The 27,747-nt window shown below is 34.0% G+C and overlaps 1 protein-coding gene across 1 annotated transcript in view; it reads left to right on the top strand.

Moving 5' to 3' along the window:
* The window catches only part of BMT2 (base methyltransferase of 25S rRNA 2 homolog), an 84,209-nt gene that overhangs the window by 49,286 nt on the left and 7,176 nt on the right, over positions 1 to 27,747 (top strand). Inside the window, exon 4 of the mRNA XM_065884335.1 lies at positions 18,206 to 18,320. Coding sequence (XP_065740407.1) covers positions 18,206 to 18,320 — 115 coding nt within the window. The remainder of the gene's footprint in view (positions 1 to 18,205; positions 18,321 to 27,747) is intronic.

Genomic DNA, 27,747 nt, shown 5'->3' with positions numbered 1-27,747 from the left:
TCTAAGCCAACAGTGATAGAGGTCACAGCCTACAACTTAAACTATAAATATGAGTGTAGAGTAGTAAGGTATTTCAGAATGACATTGTCTACCTCACTCAATCTCTAAGCCTTTAGGCAATGTTTATGTCTATTTCCGTTTAAGAGGAAAAGCCTATTCCTCCCAAGATCTCTGTACTGTTATGGATTAACTCTAGATTGAATACATATTCTCAAAGGTAGAAACAATTTTGAAAACCTGGGAAAGTCTGTATGTTTGACAGAATTCACAGTAAATTATTCTAAGTAAAATAATCTACTCTATCATAAAATCACAAGAGAACTTGTGTCTGTGTCTAAAGGCCAGGTTTTCTTTAGGCTTTAGTAGTAGTTGAGAACTTTAAAAAAGGGTTAGAAAATTCTAAAAGAATTAAGTTATTCACTTTAGTAACTGGCCCAAGGGGCATTATAATCTTCCTAACCATTATAATTTTCCAGACCATGTACTAGTGTATAAAGCATCATGAGGACCGCTGTCCAAACTCTCTTATTCTCTGCTATAATTTGGGGGCTTAACACAGTAACCTTGCACATAAAGGAACACACTAAATCAGTGAATGAATGAATTCTGTTAGAAGGGACTATAAAATTAATTTTAACCAAAACCCCAAATAGTGCTAATCTCATGATTAACTGTGACTTTAGAAAAAGATGACTTAATCGAGGTTAGAAACAGGGAAAATTAGTAGTACTCTGTTTCCTTTATTTTCTTTTTATCCCTAGAATATCTTTTCAGTTCTGTATACCATTGAGTATGGTGATGTTGGCCCAAAGTATTTAGAGTAGGATGGAGCCATAAATATAACAGATTATGGGTGATCCCAAGGAGAAACAACAAAGGATTAAAATGTTAGAAGTAGACTAAGTAAAGGTTTTAAAAGGGGGGTGCAGATGTTGGGGGGTGTTGTGTGTGACACTTTATATCTTCAGAAAACATTGGTAATCTAATATCTCTACTATTTGGCTTCTTACCCTGGTTAATAAAAGACAGTATATCTAGTTTTAGCCGACTTATATTTAACCACCCTGAATAAAGATGAGATCAGTTCAAGTAATTGCCATGGAATTAGGCCTTCATACACAAAAATGAAGAAGAGGAAATAAAGGAGAGAGTTTTTCAAAGCATAATAGATTAGAAACCTTAAGAAAACAGAAGAGTCAGTTTACATAATAACAAAATGTGACAGAGAAAAGACCAACTATCTTAAAGAAAAGCAACAAATAATTCTAGAAACAGGCAAATTTTTTGGAGGGGCAGAGTCTTATATATCTATAAAGATGATTAATGGTCATGATGAATACCTCTGATGTCCAGAAAAGATAATGTTCAAGTCATTTTTAAGAAGACAGGTAAGACTATATTAACTCTTAAAAGATTTCCGTTACATATAAAATATGTTGTCACTCAAGCACTAGATCCTTGCCTTTAAAGAATCATGCCCTATCACAAAATTTTGAGTTGTTAAAAAATACTGAAGTGTAGGTTACCAACAAATTGTTTATTTCATAAATAACAGGTGAGAAAGTTGAAATAAACAGTATTTTTAAAATTTATTTTATTTATTTATTTTTGGTTGCATTGAGGCTTCGTTGCTGCGTGCAGGCTTTCTCTAGTTGCAGTGAGTGGGGGCTACTCTTCGTTGTGGAACGCGGGCTTCTCATCACGGTGGCTTCTCTTGTTGCGGAGCACAGGCTCTAGGCCCACGGGCTCAGTAGTTGTGGCTTGCGGACTCTAGAGTGCAGGTTCAGTGGTTGTGGTGCATGGGCTTAGTTGCTCTGCTGCATGTGGGATCTTCCCAGACCAGGCCTCGAACCCGTGTCCCCTGCATTGGCAGGCGGATTCTTAACCACTGCGCCACCAGGGGAGCCCTAAACAGTATTTTAAAATATCACTTAGGACAAGGTCATGAGTGAATATAAATCTGCATTTCAGTTAACTTTATAATTTTTCCAATTTCTTGCCAGATCTGATTTAGTCTTTTTTTTTTTTTTTTTGCTTGCTTCAGTCTAGCTAAGAAATGTTTTTACTAGGAATTGAAGTGTCAGATCTGTTTTGTTTTGTTTTGTTTGTAACTCCCTTGCGTTTCCATTTTTAGATTATCTTCAACTTTTAAGCTTCTTTTTTTCTTTTTTTTTTTTTTTTTTTTTGCGGTACATGGGCCTCTCACTGTTGTGGCCTCTCCCGTTGTGGAGCACAGGCTGTGGACCCACAGGCTCAGCAGCCATGGCTCACGGGCCTAGCCGCTCCGCGGCATGTGGCATCTTCCTGGACCGGGGCACGAACCTGTGTCCCCTGTATCGGCAGGCGGACTCTCAACCACTGTGCCACCAGGGAAGCCCTAACCTTTAAGCTTCTTTGCCAGGAATCTTGATAAGCTACTCTTTCATGAGGCTTAGTTTAATTAAAACCAGTGATTCAGTCATCTATTGACTTACCTGGGAGCAAGGAAACTCAATATATTGTGGTATGCTGCTAGGGAACAAATAGCAGGGATATGCCACTGGTATTCCTCTGTGTTTTGGAACTCCTCATCTCTCAGGTAACCCTACACAAAAACAGGAAGCTTGACCACCAGATACAGGGATTCTTTTGGGGAGTGTGTATTAGTCAGTGTTCTCCAGAGGAATAGAACCAGTATAGTCTGTGGGTGTGTGTAGAGGATCAGAGATTTAAGGAATTGGCTCACATGATTACAGGGACTGGCAGGTCCAAAACTGCAGGGCAGGAAAGCGGGCTAGAGACCCAGGGAAGTGGTAATGTTGCATCTTGAGTCTAAAAGTAGTCTGGAGGCAGACTTCCCTCTTCCTCATGTGACCTTAGTCTTTTCTGGTAAGGTTACTAATCCATTGATTAAGATGGGAAGATCATCTGGGTAGGCCTAATCTAATCACATGAGCCCTTAAAAACACAGAACTTTTTCCAAATGCAACAGAAGAGGAGGGGAAAAGGAGGGTATCAGGGAGATTTGAAGCATAAGAAGGATTCAGTATGCTGTTGTTGGCTTTCAAAATGAGGTGGGCCATGAGCCATGGTATACAGGTGGCCTCTAGAAGCTGAGCAGACAGCCAGCAAGAAAACAGGGCTCTCAGTCCTACATCCACATGGAACTGGTTTCTGCCAACAGCCTGAATGAGCCTAGAAATGGATTCTTCCCTCACAAAACTCTTAAATGAGAGCCTAGGCCTGCTGAAACCTTGATTTCAGCTTTATTACACCCGGAGCAGAGTACTAGGCAAGCATACCGGAACTTCTAACCTATAGAATTAGGTTGTATTTTAAAGTTAGCTTTGTGGTAGTTTATTATATAGTAATAGAAAACTAATACATATGACTAGCTTGTATTCAAAATGAACTACATTTATAGTATATATTTCCATAGCATATTTACTTTATGCATGGACAACTGTTAATTTGTATCCAAACTGCTACTTCCTTCTATGCTAAACGTAGTGAGCATAATTGTTAAAAGCTCAGGCTGCTGAGTTAGACAGATTTTAATTCTACCTGAAATCACTTACTAGCATATGACCTTCCATGTGTTATTTAACTTCTCTAAGCCTCATTCCCCTCATCTATAAAATGAGAGTAGTAGTACCTACTCATAAGAATTTTACATTGCCGATATAGTGACCATTGTTATATGATTATAATGATCACCATGATGGCAACACAAAGAATGTTGTCAATAAGAGCAGGAATCTGGGCATTCATGTGAAACCATGCTGAGATCTTTTCACTTAATTCTTTATACCCTTCTCTGATCTCTGTGTATGGATTTTCTGGGTCATCCTTTCAGTTTTTTTCAGATGTTTTGCTTAAAAACTAGATATCCATGCCTTTCTCATGAATCCCTATCTCGTCTCAAAAGTTTCCCAGAGAAGTTCTGTAAAATAAGTAATACATAATTTGAAAGGGAGTTTGTCAACAAAATAAATTTGGACATTAAAATTAAATTGAGTTTCTTAATTGTAGAGCTATTATATGGTTACATGCCTGTAGCTCTTCAAAAAGAGATTATATTTTCCACATTCATTGACCTATTGACAAAGAAGCGACTTGCAAGACTATTTCGTGAAATGCGCTTTGGGAAAAACTGTCCCTTCAGATATAAATCAACTCCATGAGCTAACTCTTGTTTTCTCTTTTCCTCTTAAAGCCTGACTTCATCTACTTAGTGCAGATTATTTAGCCTATAAACAACCTTTACTCACACACTTAATCTCCCTCCAATATATTTTTTGTTCTTTACTACCAAAATATGGAGGGGAGGCTGTTGTCTGGCTTTTACACATTGCCATCAAAATCAATAATTGTTAGCGTCATTTCAGGGATTTGTAATACATATAGAAATGAAATGGATTATGTACAATGCTAAGAATGAGTTGCTAAATAAATGATAATAAACCAAGTCATCAGAGTCAGAAGTTTTCTATTTTAACTGGTTTTTTTTGCTGTTCCTTGAAGGAATGATTGAGACAAGAGGATAGGTGGAACTAAGGATTTTTATATGATCCAAGGTATCTAGTAATAGATTTTCCCCACTTATTTGTCATCTATCAGCCCTAAAATTTGGCTTTAGAAAAATTTCCATATATATGACTGTCATGAATTCAGAGTCAGAGTGACAGTGCTGTTGTTTTACATACTAACTCTCAAAAATGCATTTTCTTCTTGTTTTTTCTTCTCAAAAAGATAAGATATGGAAATCTAATTTCTCCCTTCCTCTACATCAAACCAGCAGGGATAATTAATAAGGCCTAGATCATTGATTTCAACCATTTTAACCATAGAACCTTTTCTTCAGAGGAAACATTTTATGGTACGGTTAAAGGGTATAGAAGTTGTAGCCTCCAGATATCTCCCATACCTGCCTTTGTTGGCCCTTGAATGGACTCTGGAAAATACCTACAGCTTTGTAGAGAGCACTTTGAAAAACTGTTGTAAACTGCATACTTGGGTAAATATTGCCAGATTTTCTTATGTAATGAGCAAAAAATTTTACTTAGAGTTTACAGCTCCCTCTTAATATGTCTTGAGGAGTTCAAGATGCTGTTGTTGACACTGGCAGCATGCCAGACAGAAAATTTTGTAGGAAATAAAATCCTGCATTTCCTTACTAAACTCCTTAACCAGTGGATGGGAATTGAGGGGGAGAGAGTAAAGAAATGTAATGTTTTACCATAACTGTTTTGGAAAAGAGAACAAAGACAATATTGAGTAAACACCAACATGGGAAATTTAAATAGAAAGTTATCATTTGACTAGCCTATACATGTTTTTTACATATAAGATTTTTTTCTTAACACTTTTGAAAAACTGCAAATGAAGTTAGAAGACTATGAATTCTTAAGTTTTAAAAATGTTTTTAAATAATACAATTTTAAGATTCTCTGCTAAAATCTGTCTAAAGAAGCAAAATGAAAATTTACTGAGGAATGTAAATGAACATTTGAAAGAGGCATTAAAATGTAGAGGAAGCATTACAAACTTTCTAGCTAAACTTTGTTTTCTAATCAGTATGTTTTATCACTTTACAGAATGTAAATAAGTGAGTGCATATATGCTGAAATTAGGAACCAGTCTAACTGTATTTCAATTAGCTGTCCTTTAGAAAACCATTTGTTTCCTGACTAGGCAGACTGTTGACCTGTTATAAAGATTTTCCTGATCAGAAAAACTAATTTTTTCCAAATATTTGTCTTACCAACATTAGTAAATTCAGCCATTCCTTTTTGTTTTGTTTCTCATAAGGTATAATGACTTTTTTTTTCTTTTCCTTGATCTCTTTGGAATCACATTTTACATGTCAAAAAAAGGCTTTAAAATCTAAGCCTTACATACAGCCTAGTGCACATTTAGAAAAATGTGTTTAAATGCCCCAGAGTAGTCTCCAGAGAACACTAACATGTTCCAACAGTGCTGCCGTAGACTACAAAATTTATTACAACTGTTTAATGAAGTTACAACTCCTACATTTCGCATTTCTTTTAAACATTCTTAATGGTGGCAAATTGTCTATTGTGGTTGAGTTTGATGTTAATTTTTGGAGCGATGTTTCAGTAGAAAATGGTATAGCTGTAATAAGTCTTAGGTTGCTATGGGAAGAGGAATAAAGCATGAAAAGTATAATCTGAGAAGGGCTATCTGAGAGTTACAGGTGTCTTGGAAGGGATTTAAAGAGCACATCCTAACAAAGAATGCTGAACGTTAACTCAGAGAGGAGTTCACAAATATTACATTAATCTAGCTCATATCCTGACTGTGTATGTAAATACTAACTACTCTAAACTGAAGTGAAAAATAATTATACTTTAATAGTATAGTTCAGGGATATAGGACCATGTCTACTTTTGTCATCAAAGTCCAGAAATTTTTTGTAGGCAACTGAGGCAGCTTTCTGGAAAGAAGGAGGAGACAGAAGACTATCTCCTTGGTAACTTTTCTGCTCCCATGAAGACCAACTGTGCTTCTTAAAGTTGAATTCCATGAGTTATCTTTTCATATTTAAAATAAATTTGACTTTACTTAAGCTAGTTTAAGTGTTTTCTGTTCCTTGCAACAAAACTATACCAGACGAAGACAATGATTCTATAAAACTTTATCTTCATCATCACTGCCTATACATGGAAACTCAGATAATCCAAGCAGAGTCTGTGAACCACCCTGAATTATATAAAAATGTGATTTGTGTATCATATGTGTATTGTTGTCTAGGGGGAAAAGGCCATAGATTTCATCAAATACTCAAAGAAGTTTGTTACCCAAAAATATTAAGAACTGTTGGTAGAGAGCCTCATGCAGAGGCATCCTAAGTGACAGAGTCCCTTTCCATTTTGCCTCCATGCAGAGGCAGTGAAAGACTTTGGTTCATTATTGTTGCATCTCACAGTGCCATAATTATGCCAGTTTTTATCCTATATATGGAACGTTGAAAAAGATGCCCCTTAGAGCTTTGCTGCTGTTAGATGTCTATTAACAATCTGACAAAATAGATTTTCATGAAATTTGGACCTCAGGAAAATTCACTAGGTAGTAATTTTTTTAAGAAGTCTTAGTTTTTGTTATTTGATTATTTTCAATGGGACATTGATACAGACAGGTTTCAAATCTGCAAGAGGGTGGTATTCTATCAAGAACTGATCTAGAATTTTAGAATTAGAATGGCCTTTCATTTTACAGATGAGAAAACTGAGACGCAAAAAAGGGTAAGTAAAATTTCTAAGGTCACTTGGTAGTAAAGCAGAAGTGAAGATAGAGTTCTGTTGACTGTCTCCAGAGCCTTTTTTTTTTTTTAACTGTACCAAACTTTTGATAATTATTACTTCTTTACTCCTTGTCCCCATCTATGATGCATAGTCAACTCATTTAATGTTTATACAACACTATGAAGAAGGTGCTGTTACTGGCATTTTAGTAACTATTTCTTCTGGGGAAATTTTGTTGGGGAAATTACATTGTGAATGTTCTATTAAAATATGTAAGTCAGTTTGAAAAATAGTGCCATACACATATATGTACTGATTCATGGTAGTGGAATTAGATTTCAAGTCTTGGATAAATCAATGAAAGAGCCATTTCAGATAATATTCTTCTCTGTTTTCTAGGAAATGTGTTTAGAGGCTTTTTTGTTTGTTTGCTTGTTTTTAAAATTCAAAGTTTTAAAAATGTTAAGGGCAAAAAGAACAAAAAATTGTCACTCTGGACTTAAAAACTACAATACAGTGAAATCAGTTACTGGACATTTCAAAAGGCACTTTATGAGTTTCACAGATTTTATGGAAAGTCCACACCTACTTGGAAACATGTACCTTTGCACTTACTATGCTTTCTGACTGGAATGACAGTCACCTACCTCAACAGTCCTTCCCTTTATTCTTCACCCCCCATTTCCCATTTTCTCCTGGGAGAAGCCTGCTTATCCTGCAGGTCCCAGATATGGATTTCCCTTCTCTTCTACCAGTGTTCTTCTGCTCCTATAACATTTTATACACTCCTTTACTATACAGTCATTGCATTGTTTTCATGTTGTATTTGCATGTGTGTCTTCTTTACTGAACTGAATTACTTGGGAATCTCAAGCTCCTAAAAAGAGGTAGACAGGTACAATAAGTATTCAATAAGTATTTGTCAAGTTATAGTTATGTATACATTTAAAGTATTTTTAAAAATGATACTAAAAGTATTCAGGTTTTTTGTAGAAGATTTGAAATACTGTTTCGATGAATAATTTCAAATTAAAACAACTTCTAAGCTAAGATTAAACAGTCTTAACTATATATTTATGATTATAGCTGTTTAGTATAAACTTGAAAATTTCCTTCCAAAATCTAATCTTATTGTTGATTTTAGAACCTTGAGGCTTCAGACTTACATTTCCACATCAAAAATTAGAGCATACGATCTGACAAAGATTTTGTTTTGTTTTTGTGTTGTGAATGAAAGGTATTCTGAAATATAATTTGGGTGCCAGGATACTGGAATTTCAAGATCTTTCAGCTTCAGTGAGGAAGAGTAGTTTGTTGGTACTATTGAGAAAAAAAAGAAAAACACCCTATTATACTGTTTAAGTATTTCTTTTGTTAAATGAATTATTCTTACTTTGCTGAGGCCAATGTTTTGAATTCCAGATACCTAACCACCACCTTACCCATCATTTAACTTGCAAATAAAACCGGGCTTTTCCTCCAAGTAAATTTATAATATGAGAATTTGCATAAGTAGTAATGTTTGTTGCTTAATTTTGAAGTATTGGTGCTTCAAATACAGAAATATAGGTGCCAGGATTTAGTTATTATCAATAAAAATCAACTTGATGTGACAGTAGTCCTTATAAATTTTATTTATTTTGGACTATGGGATTACAAATCCCATAAGAATTTATTAAGGGTAAACCTGAGAGAGACCAGGATAGCTTTTACATAGCATTAACATAAAAGACTTGCTTATTTCTCTTGCAGAAAAATTTGAAATAGTGATTAAAATGAGAAAATTGGGTAATTCAATGTCATTTTAGTCATATCTGTATTTGGCATTTTAACTATGAAGTCTGTCATATAAGGTCACTTAAGGTTGGCTCTCTGGCCTTTTTTGATTAAGAAACTTCAAAGTCATTTGATAGATTATTCAGAGGCTATTTTTGCTCTTAGCACACCTAATGTATTCACATAATAAGTATTTTCATATCTGTGAACAATAATGAAATACTTCTTATACTCCTTTTATAATTATTGACTCTTTGTCACAGACTGATTTTATGCTGACCAACTAGACTAAATTAATTTTATCTGTTTATATATTTACTTTGAAAGTTAACTAGAATATGCTAGCAGGATATTCTAACTAATCTCTCAAACTTGAAAAGAATAACTTTTATAAAATGTTGGATAAATCTTAAAAACACGAAAGAATTGGTAGGGCCAAATGCAAATGCTGGCAGGAGCCCAGAAAGGGAGGCAGAGCACAAAGCTTCTTTAGCCTTGAGAGCATTTTTCCAAACTGCAGACTTCAGCTTTAGTTTTTATACTCGACTGATTGGAGCTTCAACTCTGAAAATTACTTTCTCAGTTTAAGGATGAACCAGAATAAATCTACCCTGTTCGTCCACAGCATGACAGACTCTGACAAGTTGAAACTACAGGACATCCTAAGCATAAACTGCTAAATTCACATCACGAGGGTGGTCCAAAAAACTTTAAACCCTGTTTATTTGGTTGAAAGTGGTCCGGCACTGGTGGTATCCCAGATTGCCTGACAGAGCAAAAATGAATACTTCTGCTCAAAGAAACTTCATAAATAATTTTTTAAGAAAAACATCTCACGGTAAGAAGTAATTACGAAGCATGTATGGAAACAAGGAGCCATGATCTAAAATCAGCAGGTATCAAGAATAGATATTTAAAGGCCTCAGACACTAGAATTATGAGTCACTATTTATAAAATAATATTTTAAAAATAAAAGAATGCTTGAAAGTTTCTGCAGGGACTAGAAACTTTAAGAACCTACAAGCCATTTGGAAAGCCAAAATTAAAAAGAAAACTTCTAGAGATAAAAAATAAAATAATTAAAATAACTCGGTGTATGACATGAACTAAAGAGGAAATTATTGAACTGAGTGAGAGTAAATGAAATTATCCAGAATGCCACATATGGACAAGGAAAAAAAATAATAATGAATTAAAATGGTTAAAGACATAGAAGATAAAATAAGGTTTAACTTCTTAATGGAGTTGCAGAAGGAGAGAAAAGAATGGGAGAGAGAAATCTCTTACTAAAAGAAATTCTAGAGGTGTATTTCAAGCAGAAAGAAAATGACCCCAGATGGAAAGTCTGAAGTGAAAGAAAGAATGAACAACAACAACAACAACCGAAAAGGTAAATATGGACAAACATTTATAAAACAGAATACACAAAAAGACTAACATAACCACACAACAGAATTGTGGTCTCAAGCATTTGTATGGTTTGAGAGAAGGCTAAGATTATTCAATAGTTAAGTATATACTTTTCTAAAAGAACAAACTATAAATTTTTGAAATCAGTAAAATGAAACAATATGTAATTATTAAAATTTAAAAGGAAAAATCTAAAACCAGTTCTCAACCTTGGCTTACACAATACATTCACTTGGGGAGCTTTTAAAAACCCTGATGCCCAGGCTCCATCCTAAACCAATTAAATCAGAGTCTTTAAGTAATTTTGAAGCTCCCAGGGTGATTCTACAGAAAGCAAGGAGCAGAGGAAAAGAAACGTAGAACAGATAGAGCAGATAGAAGGTGCAAGGTAAGATACTATATATAAATCAAAATATGTTGGTAAATCACTTTAAAAGTAAATGATCTAAATACTCTAGTTAAAAGAAAATTTTTATTGTCATAAAAATCCAGTTTATGTTGCTTATGAGAGACATATCCAAAATATAAGATGGTAGAATAAATATAATTTCTAGAGATAAAGTATATTTCTCATAATAATAAAAGGTGTGATTTAACAGGAGAATATGTGTTTAATTTGTACGTGCCTAATAGTATAGCTTCAATATACATAAAGCAAAAATTGACAGACAAACCTACAGTTGTTTTGAGGAGGTTTGTTTTTTTTTCCCCCAGCATTAAAGTTTGATAAGTTTCAAAACTCTAAGGGAGATTTTAAGAGTAGTACAACCAATACCCTCATTTATGTTTGTTACCAAGATTCATTAACAGTTAGTATTTTGCTACATTTACTCCATAAATCTATGTGTGTATATATAGACACATTTTTCTTTTTGTTTCTTTTCTGAACCATTTGAGTTACTTCAACATTAAATACGTTATCATGTATCACCAAAGACTGAGGACATTTTCCTACATAACCACAATACAGTTGTCATCACATTCAGGAAATTTAACATTGATATAGTTACATGTTTACATAGTTCACATTTGAATTTTCCAGATTGTTCTAATAATGTTCTTTATAACTGTGGGTTGGTAGTTTGATCCAAGATCCAATCAAATATTATATATTGTATTTAGTTGAATATCTCTTAGGCTTGATTAATCTAGAAAATTCCCCATGATAGATCCATGTTAAACATTTTTGATAGGTATAGATGATACTGTGTTCTCAGTATATCACTAAGAGGGCATATGTCAGTTTGTCCCATTATCATTCATGTTAAGTTTCATCATTTGACTAAATTGGTATCCACCAGATTTCTTCACTGTAAAGGCACCTTTAATCTCTAATCTGTTGGGTTATACGTGAAGATCGAGACAATTTCCTGTTCCTTGACAATTTTCACTGTAACTTTAACATGGTCTTGCCTGAGTCAAGTTTTGTTTCGGTTTTTTTTTTTTTACTATAATAGTTGGAAATAGGTGATTTTTCTATTTCTAGCTTGCTTACACATTCATTGGTTGATATTCTTCTATAAAGAAAAACTTTCCCTTTTCCCCCTCTTTTTTAAAGTTCTGTAGACTGATAGATTTTTTAAAAAATTCAGTGTGTTATAATTCATTCCTATCATTATTATGATGCTAAAATCATCTCAGATTAGGCCAGTGGAAACTCCTGTAAGCTAGCTCCTTTGACCTTTTGATATATTCCTATTAGTTTTTGAGCGTTACCTTACTTTCTTGTACAACAAGATAGTTGAAGTTCACCTTGTACTTTCTCTGCTTCAACCCTGAAATAAGCCTTCCTGTAAAAAGTGCCGATTCCTTTTAGCAAGGGACCAAATTCTGGCATTAGGTATCCTCACTGCTACTGGGGTGTTATTGCATCTACACCCTTTCATATGAAACCTCTAATTCTAGTCTATCTCCGAAGGATTCTTTCTCTCCTTTCCCTCATTCTGAATTTGTATCTTCTAGCAACTTTAGTTTATTTCCCTATTTGCTCAGCCCTTCAATACACACAAAATAATTTTTAAATGGCTGCACTAGTACCACAACAACATACTAAGTAAAATTCAGGATTTCTTTGCAGTTTTTTGTCCTTAAAATTTCACCCATTGATATGATTATAATCAGAATACTGTGTTCATAATTATTTAATTTGAATAACTATTATTTCAAATCAATTTATGGCGATCTTTATCTGCTTCCTTAAAAAAAAGTTGGAAGATTTTTAACACACCTTCTCAATAACAGAGAGCAAGCATTCACAGTGAGTAAGACTGTAGAGGATTTGAACAACATAATTAACAATCTAATAGCCATATATAGAATAGTGTACCCCAAAGCTACAAAGTAATATTCATTTCAAGCATACAGGTAACATTTATAAAAATGTTTTTTAAAAAATTGTGAATTTAAAAAATTAAATATTTAAGGTATTTAATTTATAAAAATTTATAAGTCAAATGTTAGTAAGATTCAAAGGGTTGAATTATGTAGACAATGCTATTAAGCTAAAAATTGGTACCAAATTGCAATAAGGAAATACCCAAAGGTTTAGAAATTAGTAAATAACCTTCCAAAAAAAATTCCATTAGATGAAAATTTATAATAAAAATTAGAAAATATTTTCAACTAAATAATAATGATACTTTTTGTGAAGAAATTTTTTGTCAAAAGATGTTACAAATGTGCTTTTTATTAAAACTTGTGGATATAGCTAAAGCATCGCTTAAAGGAAAATGTATAGCTTAAATGCATATATTATAAAGAAAAGCTGAAACTAGTGAACTAAGAATCTATCTCAAGAAATTAAAGATAACTCAGCAAATAAGGCCCTTTCCCCCTCCAAATGAAAAGGAAATAGTAAAGAGCAGGAAGATAGAAAAAGCCAGAGATAAAAGTTGGAATTTTGTAATAATATTAAAGAAATTAAATCAGTGGTTAAAGATCTCAGAAATAAAACTCCGGGCCTAAATGGCTTTACCAGCGAGTTCTAGTAAACATTTAAGGAAAAATGAATTCTGTTCTTATACATACTCTTTAAAAATAGAATGAAAGGAGTTATCCCACACTCATCTTAAGAGTCTAGCATAACCTTGATATTAAAACCCATCATGGACAGTACTAGCACAGAAAATTATAGTCTGATCTCACTTACGAACATAGATGCAAAAATCCATACACACACACACAGTTTATCCTAATTATTCAGAAATTCCATATCTGCCAATTCACCTACTCACTAAAATTCAACTCCAAGGTGAGTACTCATGGCATTTTCAGACTCACTTGTGGACATGCTGAGGGTGGTGAAAAATTTGTCATCTGACACACACCTTCCCAGCTGAAGTTGAACAATGCAAGCTCTGCCTTATTGTTTCAGCTCTCAAGTATAAAAATGTCCCATTTTCAGTATTTAATATCACATTTTTTGTGCTTTATTGATTTTACGTTTATTTTTTAAATTTTATTTTTGGCTGCATTGGGTCTTCATTGCTGCGCGCGGGCTTCCTCTAGTTTTGGCAAGTGGGGACTACTTCGTTGCAATGCGGGGGCTACTTAGTTGCGATGCGCAGGCTTCTCATTGCAGTGGCTTCTCTTGTTGCAGAGCATGGGCTTTAGGCGGGCGGGCTTCAGTACTTGTGGCTCATGGGCTCTAGAGCGCAGGCTCAGTAGTTGTGGCACATGGGCTTAGTTGCTCCACGGCATGTGGGATCTTCCCGGACCAGGGCTTGAACCCATGTCCCCTGCATTGGCAGGTGGATTCTTAACCACTGCGCCACCAGGGAAGCCCTATTTTGCTTTAAAAATGGCCCCTAAGCATAATGTTAAAGTTCTATCGAGCCTGTCTAAGCACAGGAATGCTGTATTATGCCTTACAGAGAAAATAGTGTATTAGATATGCTTCCCTTAGGCATGAGTTATAATGGTGTTGGCTGTGAGTTCAGTGTTGATGCATCATAATACATATTAAATAAGTTACCTTTAAACAGAAATACACATAAATCCAGGTTATGTGTTAGCTCTGGTGTTGAAAGTATTGTAACCAGAGGCCTAGTCTTGTATTTCCCTTAGGAGCATGGTTTGGTGATTGTGGTGACTTTATAGACCAGACCCATCACAAATAGAACCAACTATATATACATATATAAAACAAATCCTTTAAGTTATGAAGACAGTAATTTATCAAAACCAAATTAGATTCTTCCCAATAAGGCAAGATTGATTTAACACTACAGAATTAATGAGTATACTGTATCACATAAACAGATCAAAGAAAAGTCATATCTCAGTAGCTGAGTACATTTGATAAAATCTAACATAGATTTGTGTGAAATTTTTTTTAAAAGGAGCTAGCAAAATATAAAAGTAGCTTCATCAGCTTTATCAAGGATTCTATATAAAACCTGCAACAGTCATTATATTTAACGGTGAGTTATACATTAATGGTGAACATTATACTTAATGTTCCCTCTGAGACTGGAAACAAAATAGTACCTGCTTGTATTAGTCCTGTTTAATATTGTATTAGAAGTCCTGGGCAAAGCAGCGAGGCAAAAAATAGATGGATGGGTGGGTGGATGGATAGATAAGAAAAGAAGAAATATTATTTTTCACAGATTATGTAACTACGTACCTAGACTAGAATACCCAAAATAATATACAGATAAGCAGTTGAGATAACAGGAATTTAGTAATGTTGCTGGATACAAATCATTGTACAAAACTGAATTGCATTTCTGTAACCAACAATGGAAAATCAAATTTTAAAAAATAACAAGGTTTATCCATAGGGGAAAAGCACCAAAAAATATGAGTTAACAAGAAATACAAATCCAACAAAATATACATGGGACCTTTTAAGAGAAATTGTTAAAGCTATTGAGAGACAATGAGGAACTAAATAGATGGAGAACTATGCCATGTCCATGGATTAAAAGAGTCCATATTGTAAAGACGTTAATTCTCCCAAATGATCTTTAGATTCAGTGCCACGCTAATCAAAATCACAATGGGATGTGTTGTATAAAGGTACTATCACACAGCCATGTACATGAATTAACTACAGAAACACAAATGACACTCACAAACTTAATATTAAATGAAAGAAGAAAGTCACAAAAGCAAATGTGTAGTGTAAAACTAAACTATGTTATTCAGAAGACATTCAGTCATAGGTAGCAAGACTATAAAAGGAAATCAAGGGAACGATTATCACTAAAATCAGGATAGTGGCTACCATTACAGAAAGGGGTAGGGGATGTCATCAGGGAGGATCCTGTTTCTACGGTGCAGGCAATGTGTTATTTCTTGACCTGGGTGATAACTACTTGGATGTTCTGTTCACTTTGTGATTAGTCTTTAAACTAAATATATGTTTGATGCAAAAAAAATTACAGAGCTCAACCAAAGAATTTGAAATGGATTAAATGTATTACTGAGAGTTAATGTTATTAAGTTAATCCATGATATTAAGTTATTGGTAATTATATTTTAAAGTTGAATTAAGTTGAATGATTTGGAATACTCCATCCAGGTAGAAAGGTTAATTTCTAAGAAGCACTTTTTTAAAGACCATCAGGAATTTTTTGTTACCCAATTTACCAGAGTCTACCAGTATTCTGCTTTTACCATGTTCAGGAAGATCATTAGTGGACAAACCACAAAAGATTTTATATATAACATGATATTAATAGCTAACAATGATATCTACCACTTTTTGAGCGTTTATCATGTACCAGATATTAGGGCAAGAATTATAAACGCATTATCTCATTTAATCCTAGAAACGACTCTTGAGTGTGGGTACCATTGTTGTCCCCATTTCACACAGGTAAAGGGCAGAATCAGGTTTTGATTTTAGTCTCTCTGATTCCAGAACTCTTGTTCTTAACCATAGCCCCACATAAGGATTAGAATGGCAATCTAGTAGTGTACTTAGTATTACATGTTGTTATAGATTCATTTATTCAAACTGGTTATGATTTGAGTATTCAAATTTGTTAATTTAGCAGTGAATGTCAGCTATATGCCAGGCATTTCAAGGTACCTATCTACTGGATCTTTTGCTCTGTTTAGCAACTTGGAACCTATACCACAGTAGTTCGCTGGCCTCCTTCTTCCTTAGAGCTAGTGTATTGTGATATTTCAAGTATCACTAAACTTAATTCAACTTTACAGATGATTATTTGTTATACACATCACCCAAACTACATAATAATCTACTTCCTGATTTGGCTGCAGTACAGAAAATTACCTTTTGAGCCCTAGGATCAGCTCTTGTTGCTGAGGGAGTTTCTAGGTATTCCTTTTATTTCCTTATACCCTCATAACCCCTTCTTTGGATGAGTTCTTAAATAAAATTTTGTTGACAAAAATCTTTTAATTGGTTCATATTGTTTTTATGGTACTATAAAATGCCATGTACTATATTAAACAGGTCCTGTATACAGTTTATTTATAATCAAATGGTGATTATGGTCATTTCTATAAAATGTTAGGACATCAGGCTCTTGGTAAAAAATGTAACCCCTATTTATTGCATTCCTTTTCTGAAAAAAAAAATCAACTTTAGATTATATTATTTTATTTTGACTTACAGTGCCTTTTCCAGGAGCTTAACTACAGTCTGTAGTTTAACACCTCTCTAATGGACACTATGGCAATATGCTAGCTGAGGTAAAAGGAACAGAAGCTGGGCAGATTTTCTCTGCCCTATAGGCTTTAAAGAACCAAGATTCTGTTTTTACCCAGTTATTTCACTATATTTCTTTCCTTTATGTTTCCAGTGTCTACTCATAATTTTTTTCAGCAAAATTGTCTTAATATCAATAAAATGGCATATGTCTTAAGTTGGTTTTTATTATTGCTTTACTGTCTGAACACTAGGACTATAGGCTTCAGACCAACAAAAATCCACTGTTTTCCTTTATCCTTATTTGCCGCTATGTAGATCCGTATTATCAATAGTTGCATTTGACTAACTTTAATGGTCATGTCCGGTTTTGTTTACCTTCTTTTTTCCTAACTACTTTTGGACACAAGGAACGCTCCTGAACAAAATAAAATTTTTCATAACTTAAGAAATACTATCCTATCATTGCTTTGCTCTTTGGTCCTTTTAAATCATTGAGACAAATTAAAGTCCAAAGACATCATTATATTGACTACTGAGAATTAATTTGTGAATGGATTCTTTCATCTACAAAGACAGTTTTCAAAGTGTGGTCTGGGGATCTGAGACCCTTCTAGGGTCTCTGTGGGGAGGAAATTATTTTCATCATAATACTAAAATATCGTTTGCTTTTTCTACTCTTATCCTCTCTTGAGTGTACGGTTGAGTTTTCTAGAAACTTCATGGCATGTGATGCTGCAACAGCTTGAATGCAAAGCAGACATGCGAATCCATCTGTCTTCTATTAAGCCCAACATTAGAGAGACTTGAAAAAATGTAAAACAGTAACTCATTTTTACTATCTTTCTAATCTAGATTTTCATTAGAAAGTATAATTTACATTAGCATATACTATAGTGTTATTGTTTTATAAATGAATTGATGTTTTTAAACCATTCAGTTTTAATTTCAAATATGGTATTATTGATAGAACCTGCATAAACAAAAGAGCTCTTTTAGGCCCTCAGTAATTTTTAAACATGTAAAGGGATCATGAGACCAAAAAGAGAGCCAATAATCTATATGATTTTTTTTATTCTCAAATGTTTGAATTTTTCTTATATTTTATTTCATCTTATAAAAAGCATAATGAAAATAATCTATTTTTAGGTTGCTACAAACCTCAGGAAAGATCAGATTACTTGATGTTGGCAGCTGCTTTAACCCATTTCTGAAGTTTGAAGAATTTCTAACTGTTGGCATAGACATCGTACCTGCTGTAGAGGTATGCATAGTTCTGTTTGTTTTGAGATGAATATTTTACATATATATATACAAAGGAAAGCACTGTCTTTACACTCCTGAAATAGCAAATATATTTCTTGTGTACAAGTTGATAAGAGACTATTTCTGTTCAAAACTAAAAGTATATTTTGTGAAAATTTGAGCATTTAGTTAACTAATATTAATTTGACCAATACCATATTTGTCTTCATTTTGTTTTGTTCCCTGTTTATCATCTATCATTTCAATCAAGAAACTTAAGTAAGTTGCAAAGATTCCTTATTTTATTTTTTAATGCATCTCTTTCTGAAATGTACTCTGATGTAGAGCTATTATGGAATAGTGGAAAGAGCAAGGGCTTTGGAGACAGCCAAAACTTTATTAAATCCCAGCTATTTGTACTTAGTAGATTAAACAACATTACAAAGAATGTTTCCTCTGCTTTTCAAATTAGATTTTTTTTCCCCTCAATGACATAAGTTTATAACATTTGCCATTATACTTCTGATATGGTACCAGACACAAAAATTTTTTTACAAATTTTTATTGCTATAAAGAGATTGTGGTAGAGTATAAACTCAGGCTCAGAGATTTTTTTCCTCCACTGCTATATTCCCAGTACCTAGAAGAGTGCCTGGCATACTAAGTACTCATTAAATACTTGTTGAATAAAAGAATGAAATCTTATTTTCAACCTTGATTTGACTTTCGGATTTGACTCTCTGAGCCTCAGTTTTCTCGTCTGTGCAGTGGGGTTTGTAATGGACTATACCTTATAAGATTGTTGCCGTGTTTACTTGAGAAAAAGTATTTAAAGCACCTAACAAAGCACCTGTTATATAGTGAGTGCTAAAGAAATGTTTGCTGTTATTATTGAAAAAAGTTCCTGCATGAAGAGTCAACTTTCATATGAATTTATTCTTTAATTTTTATGAGCTTGACTGTCTATATTGAATCTATGTGACTAACACTGACGAATAAGAAAATGCTAAAAGCGTTACTATTATCTCCTAAAGGTAGACAGATACTTGCTGTACGGTAAAACAGCTGTTCTTAGCTTACCACTGCAGAGAATTCCTGGGCCATTAGAAGCTATAGTTTTAAAGTGCAGGTGGATTTGTACATGGATTCTCTCCCCTTCCTTCCTCAAGACACGCATTAGAGATGTCCTTCAAGGACTGGTAAGACATGATGACCATTTGATCTAAACCTAAGGCTCAAATATTAAAATATTAAGCTTATTTATATATAGGGCTATAAATTTTCAACTGTAAAGCCATTAGATAGGCAAAAGAACTACTATACATGAGTTCAGTAGTAGAATCTGACTTTGATAGTTCCAGAACCCTATAACTAATTTTAAAACAAAGGGAAGAAACTTATACTTCCAGTCGAGATGGAGTGACAAGGACCAGACTGATCCACTTTCCCCCTGCCTGCAGCAACTAAAAAGTGGACAAAATATTCAAAATAATATACAAGACACTGGACATCAGGTAATGAAGGACAGTGATCCCCAAGAGATGGAAAACAAATGAGATGAGCCATATGGTTGCACCAGCATACAGCCTTCAGAGAGTTTCCAACGTGTGGCACAAACAGGGGATCCCAAGCAGAGTCCAGCTGGTACTGAGTTGTAGAAGCAGAGGTGAGAGTCCTGAGAGACCAAGACAGCTAAGGCTCATGGACAAAGTACCAAAGATATGAGAGCTACACAGAGAGAAAACTCCAGGGGTCTGCAAAGAATCCTCCCTGAGTACTCAGCTGAGTACTTATCAGTACACATCTATGAGAAAACTACATGAGACTGGAGGAAGTACCACCTCAGAGATCTAGAGGTTATAGTGCCCAGCACACTCACACAGGCTGGAAGTAGCACCCGTTCCCACCAGCCACACTGGAAACCTCAAGAATCACAGTAGCCTGGGTAGAGTTCACAGAAAAGCCTTGCATCAGTAGTGGAGAATAATTAGCCTTAGACTGAAGGCTGCTGTAGTCCCACCTAGCAAATCCTGAAACAAAAACCAAAAAGATCAAACTGTCTCCAGATAATTTAACTACATCCTAGAGCAAAGTTAGAATATTTATAGCAATACCAAGTCATCCAGGATGCAGCAAAGTAAAGTTCACCATGCCTAGCATCCAATAAAAAAGTAATCAGCCAAGTAAAGAAGCAAGAAAATAGGACCCACAATGAGGAGGTCAGTCATCCAGCACAGACCAACTGTGAACTGACACAGATGTTAAAATTCGGAAACAAGGACATTAAGATAGGGACATTATGACTGTATTCTGTATGAGCAAAAAGTAAAGTAGAGACATGGAAGATAATTTTAAAAACCCAAATCTAACTTCTGGAGACGGATACTATGATCTATGATATGAAACAAGTACTAAATGGGATTAACGGTACATTAGATATTGAAGAAGAAAAGTTAAACTGAGGACATGGCAATAGAAACTACCCAAAATTAAACTGAGATTTTTTTTTTAATGGAAAAGCATCAGCAAGCAGTGAGTTAATTTCAAATGGCCAAATGTAAGCATAATTGGAGCCCCCCCAAGAAAGGAATGAAAGAAATAATGGTCAGAATTTTTCTGAACTTGATAAAAGCTAACTAATAGTAGAGCTGACCCTTAGCACCCAGGGGGATTGTTCCAGGACAGCCCACCACACCACAGATATCAAAGTCTGTGGATGCTCAGGTCCTAGAGTTGGCTCTTCATATCCCTGGGTTCCATGTCCACAGATACAGAGGACTAACTGTATATTTCTTGGAAAAATCCATGTATAATTGGACCTGTGCAGTTCAAACTCGTGTTGTTCAAGAGTCAGTTGTAATGTAGAGTTTATAATCTATATAAAAATAAAATGTATGATAACAATAGCACAAGAGGGGAGAAAGGGAAATATACTATATAGTAATAGGTTTTTATAATATATATAAAGTGGTAAAATACTATTTGAAGGTAGACTATGATAGGTTAAAGATGTAGACTATAAATTCTAAAGCAACCAGTAAAATAAAGAGTTACAGCTAATAAGCCAGCAAAGGAGATAAAATAGAATTACAAAGAAATTTCTTTAATCCAAAAGATGGCAGAAAAGGGAAGGAAACAATGAACAGATGGGAAACATAGAAAATAAATAGCAAGAGCATACATTTAAACTTAAGTTTACCAATAATTACATTAAATAGATATGGCCTAAATACCCCCAATTAAAAGGTGGAAATTGTCAGATTGGATTAAAAAAAGCAAAACTCAAATATATGCTGCCTATAAGAAATGCACTTCAATTATAAACACACAAAATAGGATGTGTAAAAGAAAGACACTGTGGCACTATTACAGTCAGACAAAGTAGATGTCAGAGCAATATTACCAGCAGTAAAGATGGCCATTTCATAATGATAAAAAGGTCAATTCATCAAGAGTACAAAACAATCCTCAGTATATATGCATCTAATAACAGAGCTTCAAAATACGTAAACCAAAAACTGATAAGGTAGCAATTACGAATAGACATTTATAAAATTATAGTTGAAGATTTCATTACCCCTCTCTCAATAATTGATGGAACAATTAGAACATTGGTCAAAGAAGAACTCACAAGGAAAGACCATATTTTCTTTTCTTCTTTTTTTTTTTTTTTGCAGTATGCGGGCCTCTCACTGTTGTGGCCTCTCCCGTTGCGGAGCACAGGCTCCGGACGTGCAGTCTCAGCGGCCATGGCTCACGGGCCTAGGCGCTCTGTGGCATGTGGGATCTTCCCGGACCGGGGCACGAACCTGTGTCCCCTGCATTGGCAGGTGGACTCTCAACCACTGCGCCACCAGGGAAGCCCTAGACCATATTTTCAAATGAAGATAAATAAAAACATATGATATCAAAAACATAAGATATGCATAGGATGCCACTAAAATCACTAAAATAGTACTTAGAGGAAATTTTACAATAGTAAACACCTTTATTAGAAAAATAAGAAAGGTCTCAAAGTAATGACACCAACTTTCCAACTAGGAAAAAAAACAAACCCACATTAAATCTAAAATACAAGAAAGAAAATAATAAAGATTACAGGAGAAATCAATGAAATAGAAAACCTTCAGAAAATAGTAGGGAAAAACTAATGAAAGCAAACACTACCTCTTTGAGAAGATCAATAAAATTTATAAATCACTAGCCATACTGATTAGGAAATAAAGAGAAAGGTGTGATATCATGTATATTTTACCAATATTAAAAGAAAGGAAAATAAATATTACAAAAAATTTTATGCCAATAAATTCCACAACTTAAGTGAAATGGTCAAACTCCTTGGAAGACACATACTGCCAAAGCTCACTCATGAAGAAATACATAACCTCAGTAGCCCTAAATGTATTAAAGAAATTTGAATTGGCAGTTAAAAACTTTCCCACAAAGAAAATCCCAGGCTCAAATGGCTTCACTTCCCAACTTATTCTATGAGGCCATTACCCCAATACCCAAACCAGAGACATTACAGAACAACAACAACAACAACTTATAGACCATATCCATCATAAACATAGAAAAGTTGTCTACAAAATTCTAGCATATTGAACCCAACAGTATTTCAAAAGGGATAATAAATCATGGCTAAGTTTGATTTATTCTAGGAGTATAAGATTGGTTTAATGTTAAAAAAAAATAATCTATAACACCTATACAAAAATCTACTCAAAGTGGATTAAAGACCTAAATATAAGACCAGATACTATAAAACACTTAGAGGAAAACACAGGCAGAACACTCTGACATAAATCGCAACAATATTTGTTTTTTGATCCGTCTCCTAGAGTAATGGAAATAAAAAGAGAAATAAACAAATGGGACCTAATTAAACTTAAAAGCTTCTGCACAGCAAAGGAAACCATCAACAAAACAAAAAGACACAACCTACAGACTGGGAGAAAATATTTGCAAACAATGCTACCAATAAGGGATTAATCTCCAAAATATACAAACAGCTCATACAGCTTATTATCAAAAAAACAACCCAATCAAAAATGGGCAGGAGACCTAAATAGACATTTCTTCAAAGAAGACATATGAATGGCCAACAGGCACATGAAAAGATGATCAGTATCACTAAGTATTAGAGAAATGCAAATCAAAACTACAGTGAGGCATCACCTCACACCAGTCAGAATGGCCATCGTTAAAAAGTCTACAAATAATAAATATTGGAGAGGGTGCGGAGAAAAAGGAACCCACTTACACTGTTGATGGGAATGTAAATTGGTGCAGCCACTATGGAGAACAGTGTAGAGGTTCCTTAAAAAACTAAAAATAGAGTTAGCATATGATCCTGCAATCCCACTCCTGGGCATATATCTGGAGAATACTCCAATTTGAAAAGATACATACATCTCAGTGTTCATAGCAGCACTATTTACAATAGCCAAGACATGGAAGCAACCTAACTGTCCATCAACAGATGAATGGATAAAGAAGATGTGGTATATATACACAATGAAATATTACTCAGCCATAACAAAGAATGAAATAATGCCATTTGTGGCAAAATGGATAGACCTAGAGATTATCATATTAAATGAAGTCAGACAGAGAAAGATAAATAGCATATGGTATCACTTATATGTAGAATCTTTAAAAATAATGATACAAGTGAACTTATTTACACAACAGAAACAGACTCACAGACAGAATACAAATGTATGGTTACCAAATGGGATAGTGGGGGACGGGTTTGGTGGCGAGATAAGTTAGGAGTTTGGGATTAACATATACACATTACTATATAGAAAATAGATAAACAACGAAGACCTACCGTATAGCACAAGGAACTCTACTCAGTATCTTGCAATAATCTATAATGGAAAAGAATCTGAAGAATATATATATAAATGAATCACTTTGCTGTACACCTGAAACTAACACAACATTGTAAATTAACTATACTTCAGTTTAAAAATGGTTAAAAATAAAATTACATATGCCATAAAAAAACTCCACTTATTCTTTTCATCACAGTAATACACTAAAAAAGAAACCTACAGCTAACATCATACTTAACAGTGAAAGAAAAATGTTTTTCCAATAAAAACTGAAAAAAGAACAAGATAAGGTTACTCTCACCATCTCTATTCAGCATTCTCTAGAGGTTTTTACCAGTGCAGGAAAGCAAGAAAAAGCAATGATAGGCATCCAGATTGGAAGATAAGACGTAAAACTGTCTTTGTTCACAGATGACATTGATCATCTATTACATTATTCTGTGGAATCTACAGAGAAGCTACTAGAGCCAGTAAGTGAGTTTAACAAGGTTGCAGGATATAAGATTAACATATAAAAATCAATTCATATATACTAGCCACAATCAACTAGAAATTAAAAATAGTACCATTTATAATAGCATCAGAAATATGAAGTATTTAATATATGAACATATATTTATATGAAATATAAAGCTGACAAATATATGGCAAACCTGTATATTGAAAACTATAAATTATCAAGAGAAAGTAAAGAAGACCTAAATGAGTAGAGATATATACTGTATTTATTGGTGGAAAAACTCAAAATCTTTAACACATCAATTTTCCCAAAATTGATCTATAGATACAGTGCAATCCTGATAAAAATTCTAGCAGGTTTTTTTGTAGAAATTGAAAAATGTATTCTAAAATTTGTGTGGAAATCCAAAGGTCCTAGAATAACAACTTTTTAAAAGGATAGTGTTGGAGAGTTTCAAAATTTATTTTAAAGTTATAGTAATGAAAACAGTGTGGTATTAGTGTCAAGATTATCAATGAAATATAACAGAGAGTCCACAAATAGGGCTAAACGGGTCCCAGAGGGAGAAGAGAGAAGAGGATCAAAAATGTATTTGAGAAAATTATGGCTGGAAACTTCCCAAACTTGAAAGAGAAAAAACTCATATCTAGGTACAGGAAGCACAGAGGGTCCCAAAAAGATGAACCCAAACAGACCCATATCAAGACATAGCATAATAGAAATGGCAAATTTAAAGACAGCAAGAGAAAAACAAAGAGTCATATACAAGGGAATTCCTGTAAGGCCATCAGCTGATTTCTCTGCAGAAATTTTGCAGGCCAGAAGGGGGTGGCATGATATATTCAAAATGCTGAAAGGGGAAACCTGCAAACTAGGATACCCAGCAAAACGATTATTTAGAATAGAAAGGGATAAGAACCTGCTGTATTAAAAATTTTTTAAAAAGAAAAGAAAAAGAATAGAAAGCGAGATAAAGAACTTCCCAGACAAGCAAAAAATAGTTTATCAGTACTAAGCCTACCCTAAAAGAAATGTTAAAGGCTCTTCTCTAAGTGGAAAGAAGTAAGGATCTACAGGAAAGGGAAGATCCCATTAGGAAAGGGACATATATAGTAAAGACAGAGAATCAATTGTGAAAGCAACTGTAACTGCAATAAACAGTTAAGGGAGAATCATGCAGATGTAAAATATGACGTCAAAACACAAATAGGAGGGGAATTAAAAATGTAGATCTTTTAGAATGTGTTTGAACTTAAATGACTGTAAGTTCAAAATAAGTATTTATATTATAGGTCAATACATATGAACACTGTGGTAACCACAAATAAAAAAACTTAAAATAGATAGACAAAAATTAAAAAGAAAGGAACACAAGCTTACTACTAAAGAAAGTTCATCAAACCACAAGGGAAGAAACAAAAGAAGAAAAGAACAAAGCTACAAAAACAGCCAGAAAACAAGTAATAAAATGGCAATAAGTACATACCTATCAATAATCAGTTTAATGCCAATACACTAAATGTTCCTATCAAAAGACATAGAGTGGTTGATTGGCCTAAAAAACAAGACCCATCTATATGCTACCTATAAGAGACTCACTTCAGAGCTAAAGATACACACAGAATGAAAGTGAGGGGATGGAAAAGATATTTCATACAATGACAAGAAAGTGGGGGTAGCAATACTCATATTAGACAAAATAGAATTTAACAGAGTGTATAACAAAAGACAAAGAAAGGCATATAATGATAAAGGGATCACTATAAGAAGTTTTACACTCATTGACATATATACATCCAACAGAAGGGCACCTAAATATATAAAGCAAATAACTAACAGACATAAAGGGAGAAATTGACAAGAATACAATAATAGTAGGGGAATTTAACACCTTACTGACATCAATGGACAGATCACCCAGATAGGAAAAAAATAAGGTAACAGTGGTCTTAAATGACAGAATGGACCAGTTGGACTTAATAGATATCTACAGGACATTCCATCACAAAACAGCAAAATACACATTCTTTTCAAGTGCATGTGTAATGTTCTCTAGGATCGATCACATGCTAGGCCACAAAACGAGTCTCAACAAATTTAAGAGAATAGAAATTCTATCAAGCATTTTTTCCAGCCACAACAGTATGACACTAGAAATCAGTTACAGGAAGAAAAATGGGAAAAGAACAAACAGGGAGACTAAAACAACATGCTACTAAAAAAAACAATGGTTCAATTAAGAAATCTAAGAGGAAATCAGAAAATACCTCAAGACAAATGGAAACTGAAACACAACTTCCCAAAATCTGTTGGATGCAAAAGCAATTCTAAGAGGGAAGTTTATCACAATACAGGCCTTCCTCAAGAAAAAAAATCTCAAACAACCTAATCGTGGACCACCTAAAGGAATTAGAAAAGGAAGAACAAAGCCCAAAGTCAGCAGGAGGAAGGAAATAATAAAGATCAGAGAGGAAATAAATAAAATAGAGACCGCCAAAAATAATGGAAAAGATCAATGAAACTAAGAGCTGGTTTTTGAGAAGACAAACAAAATTGATAAACTTTTAGCTAGGGTCACCCAAGAAAAAAAGAGAACCCAAATTAACAAAATAAGAAACGAAAGAGAAATAACAACTGATACCACAGAGATACCAAAAAAAATAATAATAATACTATGAACAGTTATATGCCAACAAATTGGACAATCTAGAAGAAATGGATAAATTTCTAGAAACATACAACCTGCCAAGACTGAATCAAGAATAAACACAATTTGAACAGACTGATCACTGGTAGTTTAACTGAATTTGTAATTTAAAAGAACGCCCAGCAAACAAAAGTCCAGGACTGGATAGCTTCACAGAGGAATTCTGCCAAACATACAAAGAAGAGCTAATACCTTTCCTCTTCAAACTAGTCCATAATATTGAAAAGGACAGAACACTCTGAAATTCATTCTACAAGCCACCACTACCTTGATACCAAAAACAGCAAAGACACTACAAAAAAGAAAATTGCAGGCCAATATCTTTGATGAAAATAAATGCAAAAATCCTCAACAAAATATTAACTAACCAAATCCAACAACAATACATTAAAAAGATCATACACTATCATCAAGTGGGATATAGTCCAGGGATGCA

Source organism: Phocoena phocoena, chromosome 9 (genome assembly GCF_963924675.1).
Source record: "Phocoena phocoena chromosome 9, mPhoPho1.1, whole genome shotgun sequence".
NCBI lineage: Eukaryota > Metazoa > Chordata > Mammalia > Artiodactyla > Phocoenidae > Phocoena > Phocoena phocoena.
This window is presented reverse-complemented; position numbering and strand designations above follow the sequence as displayed.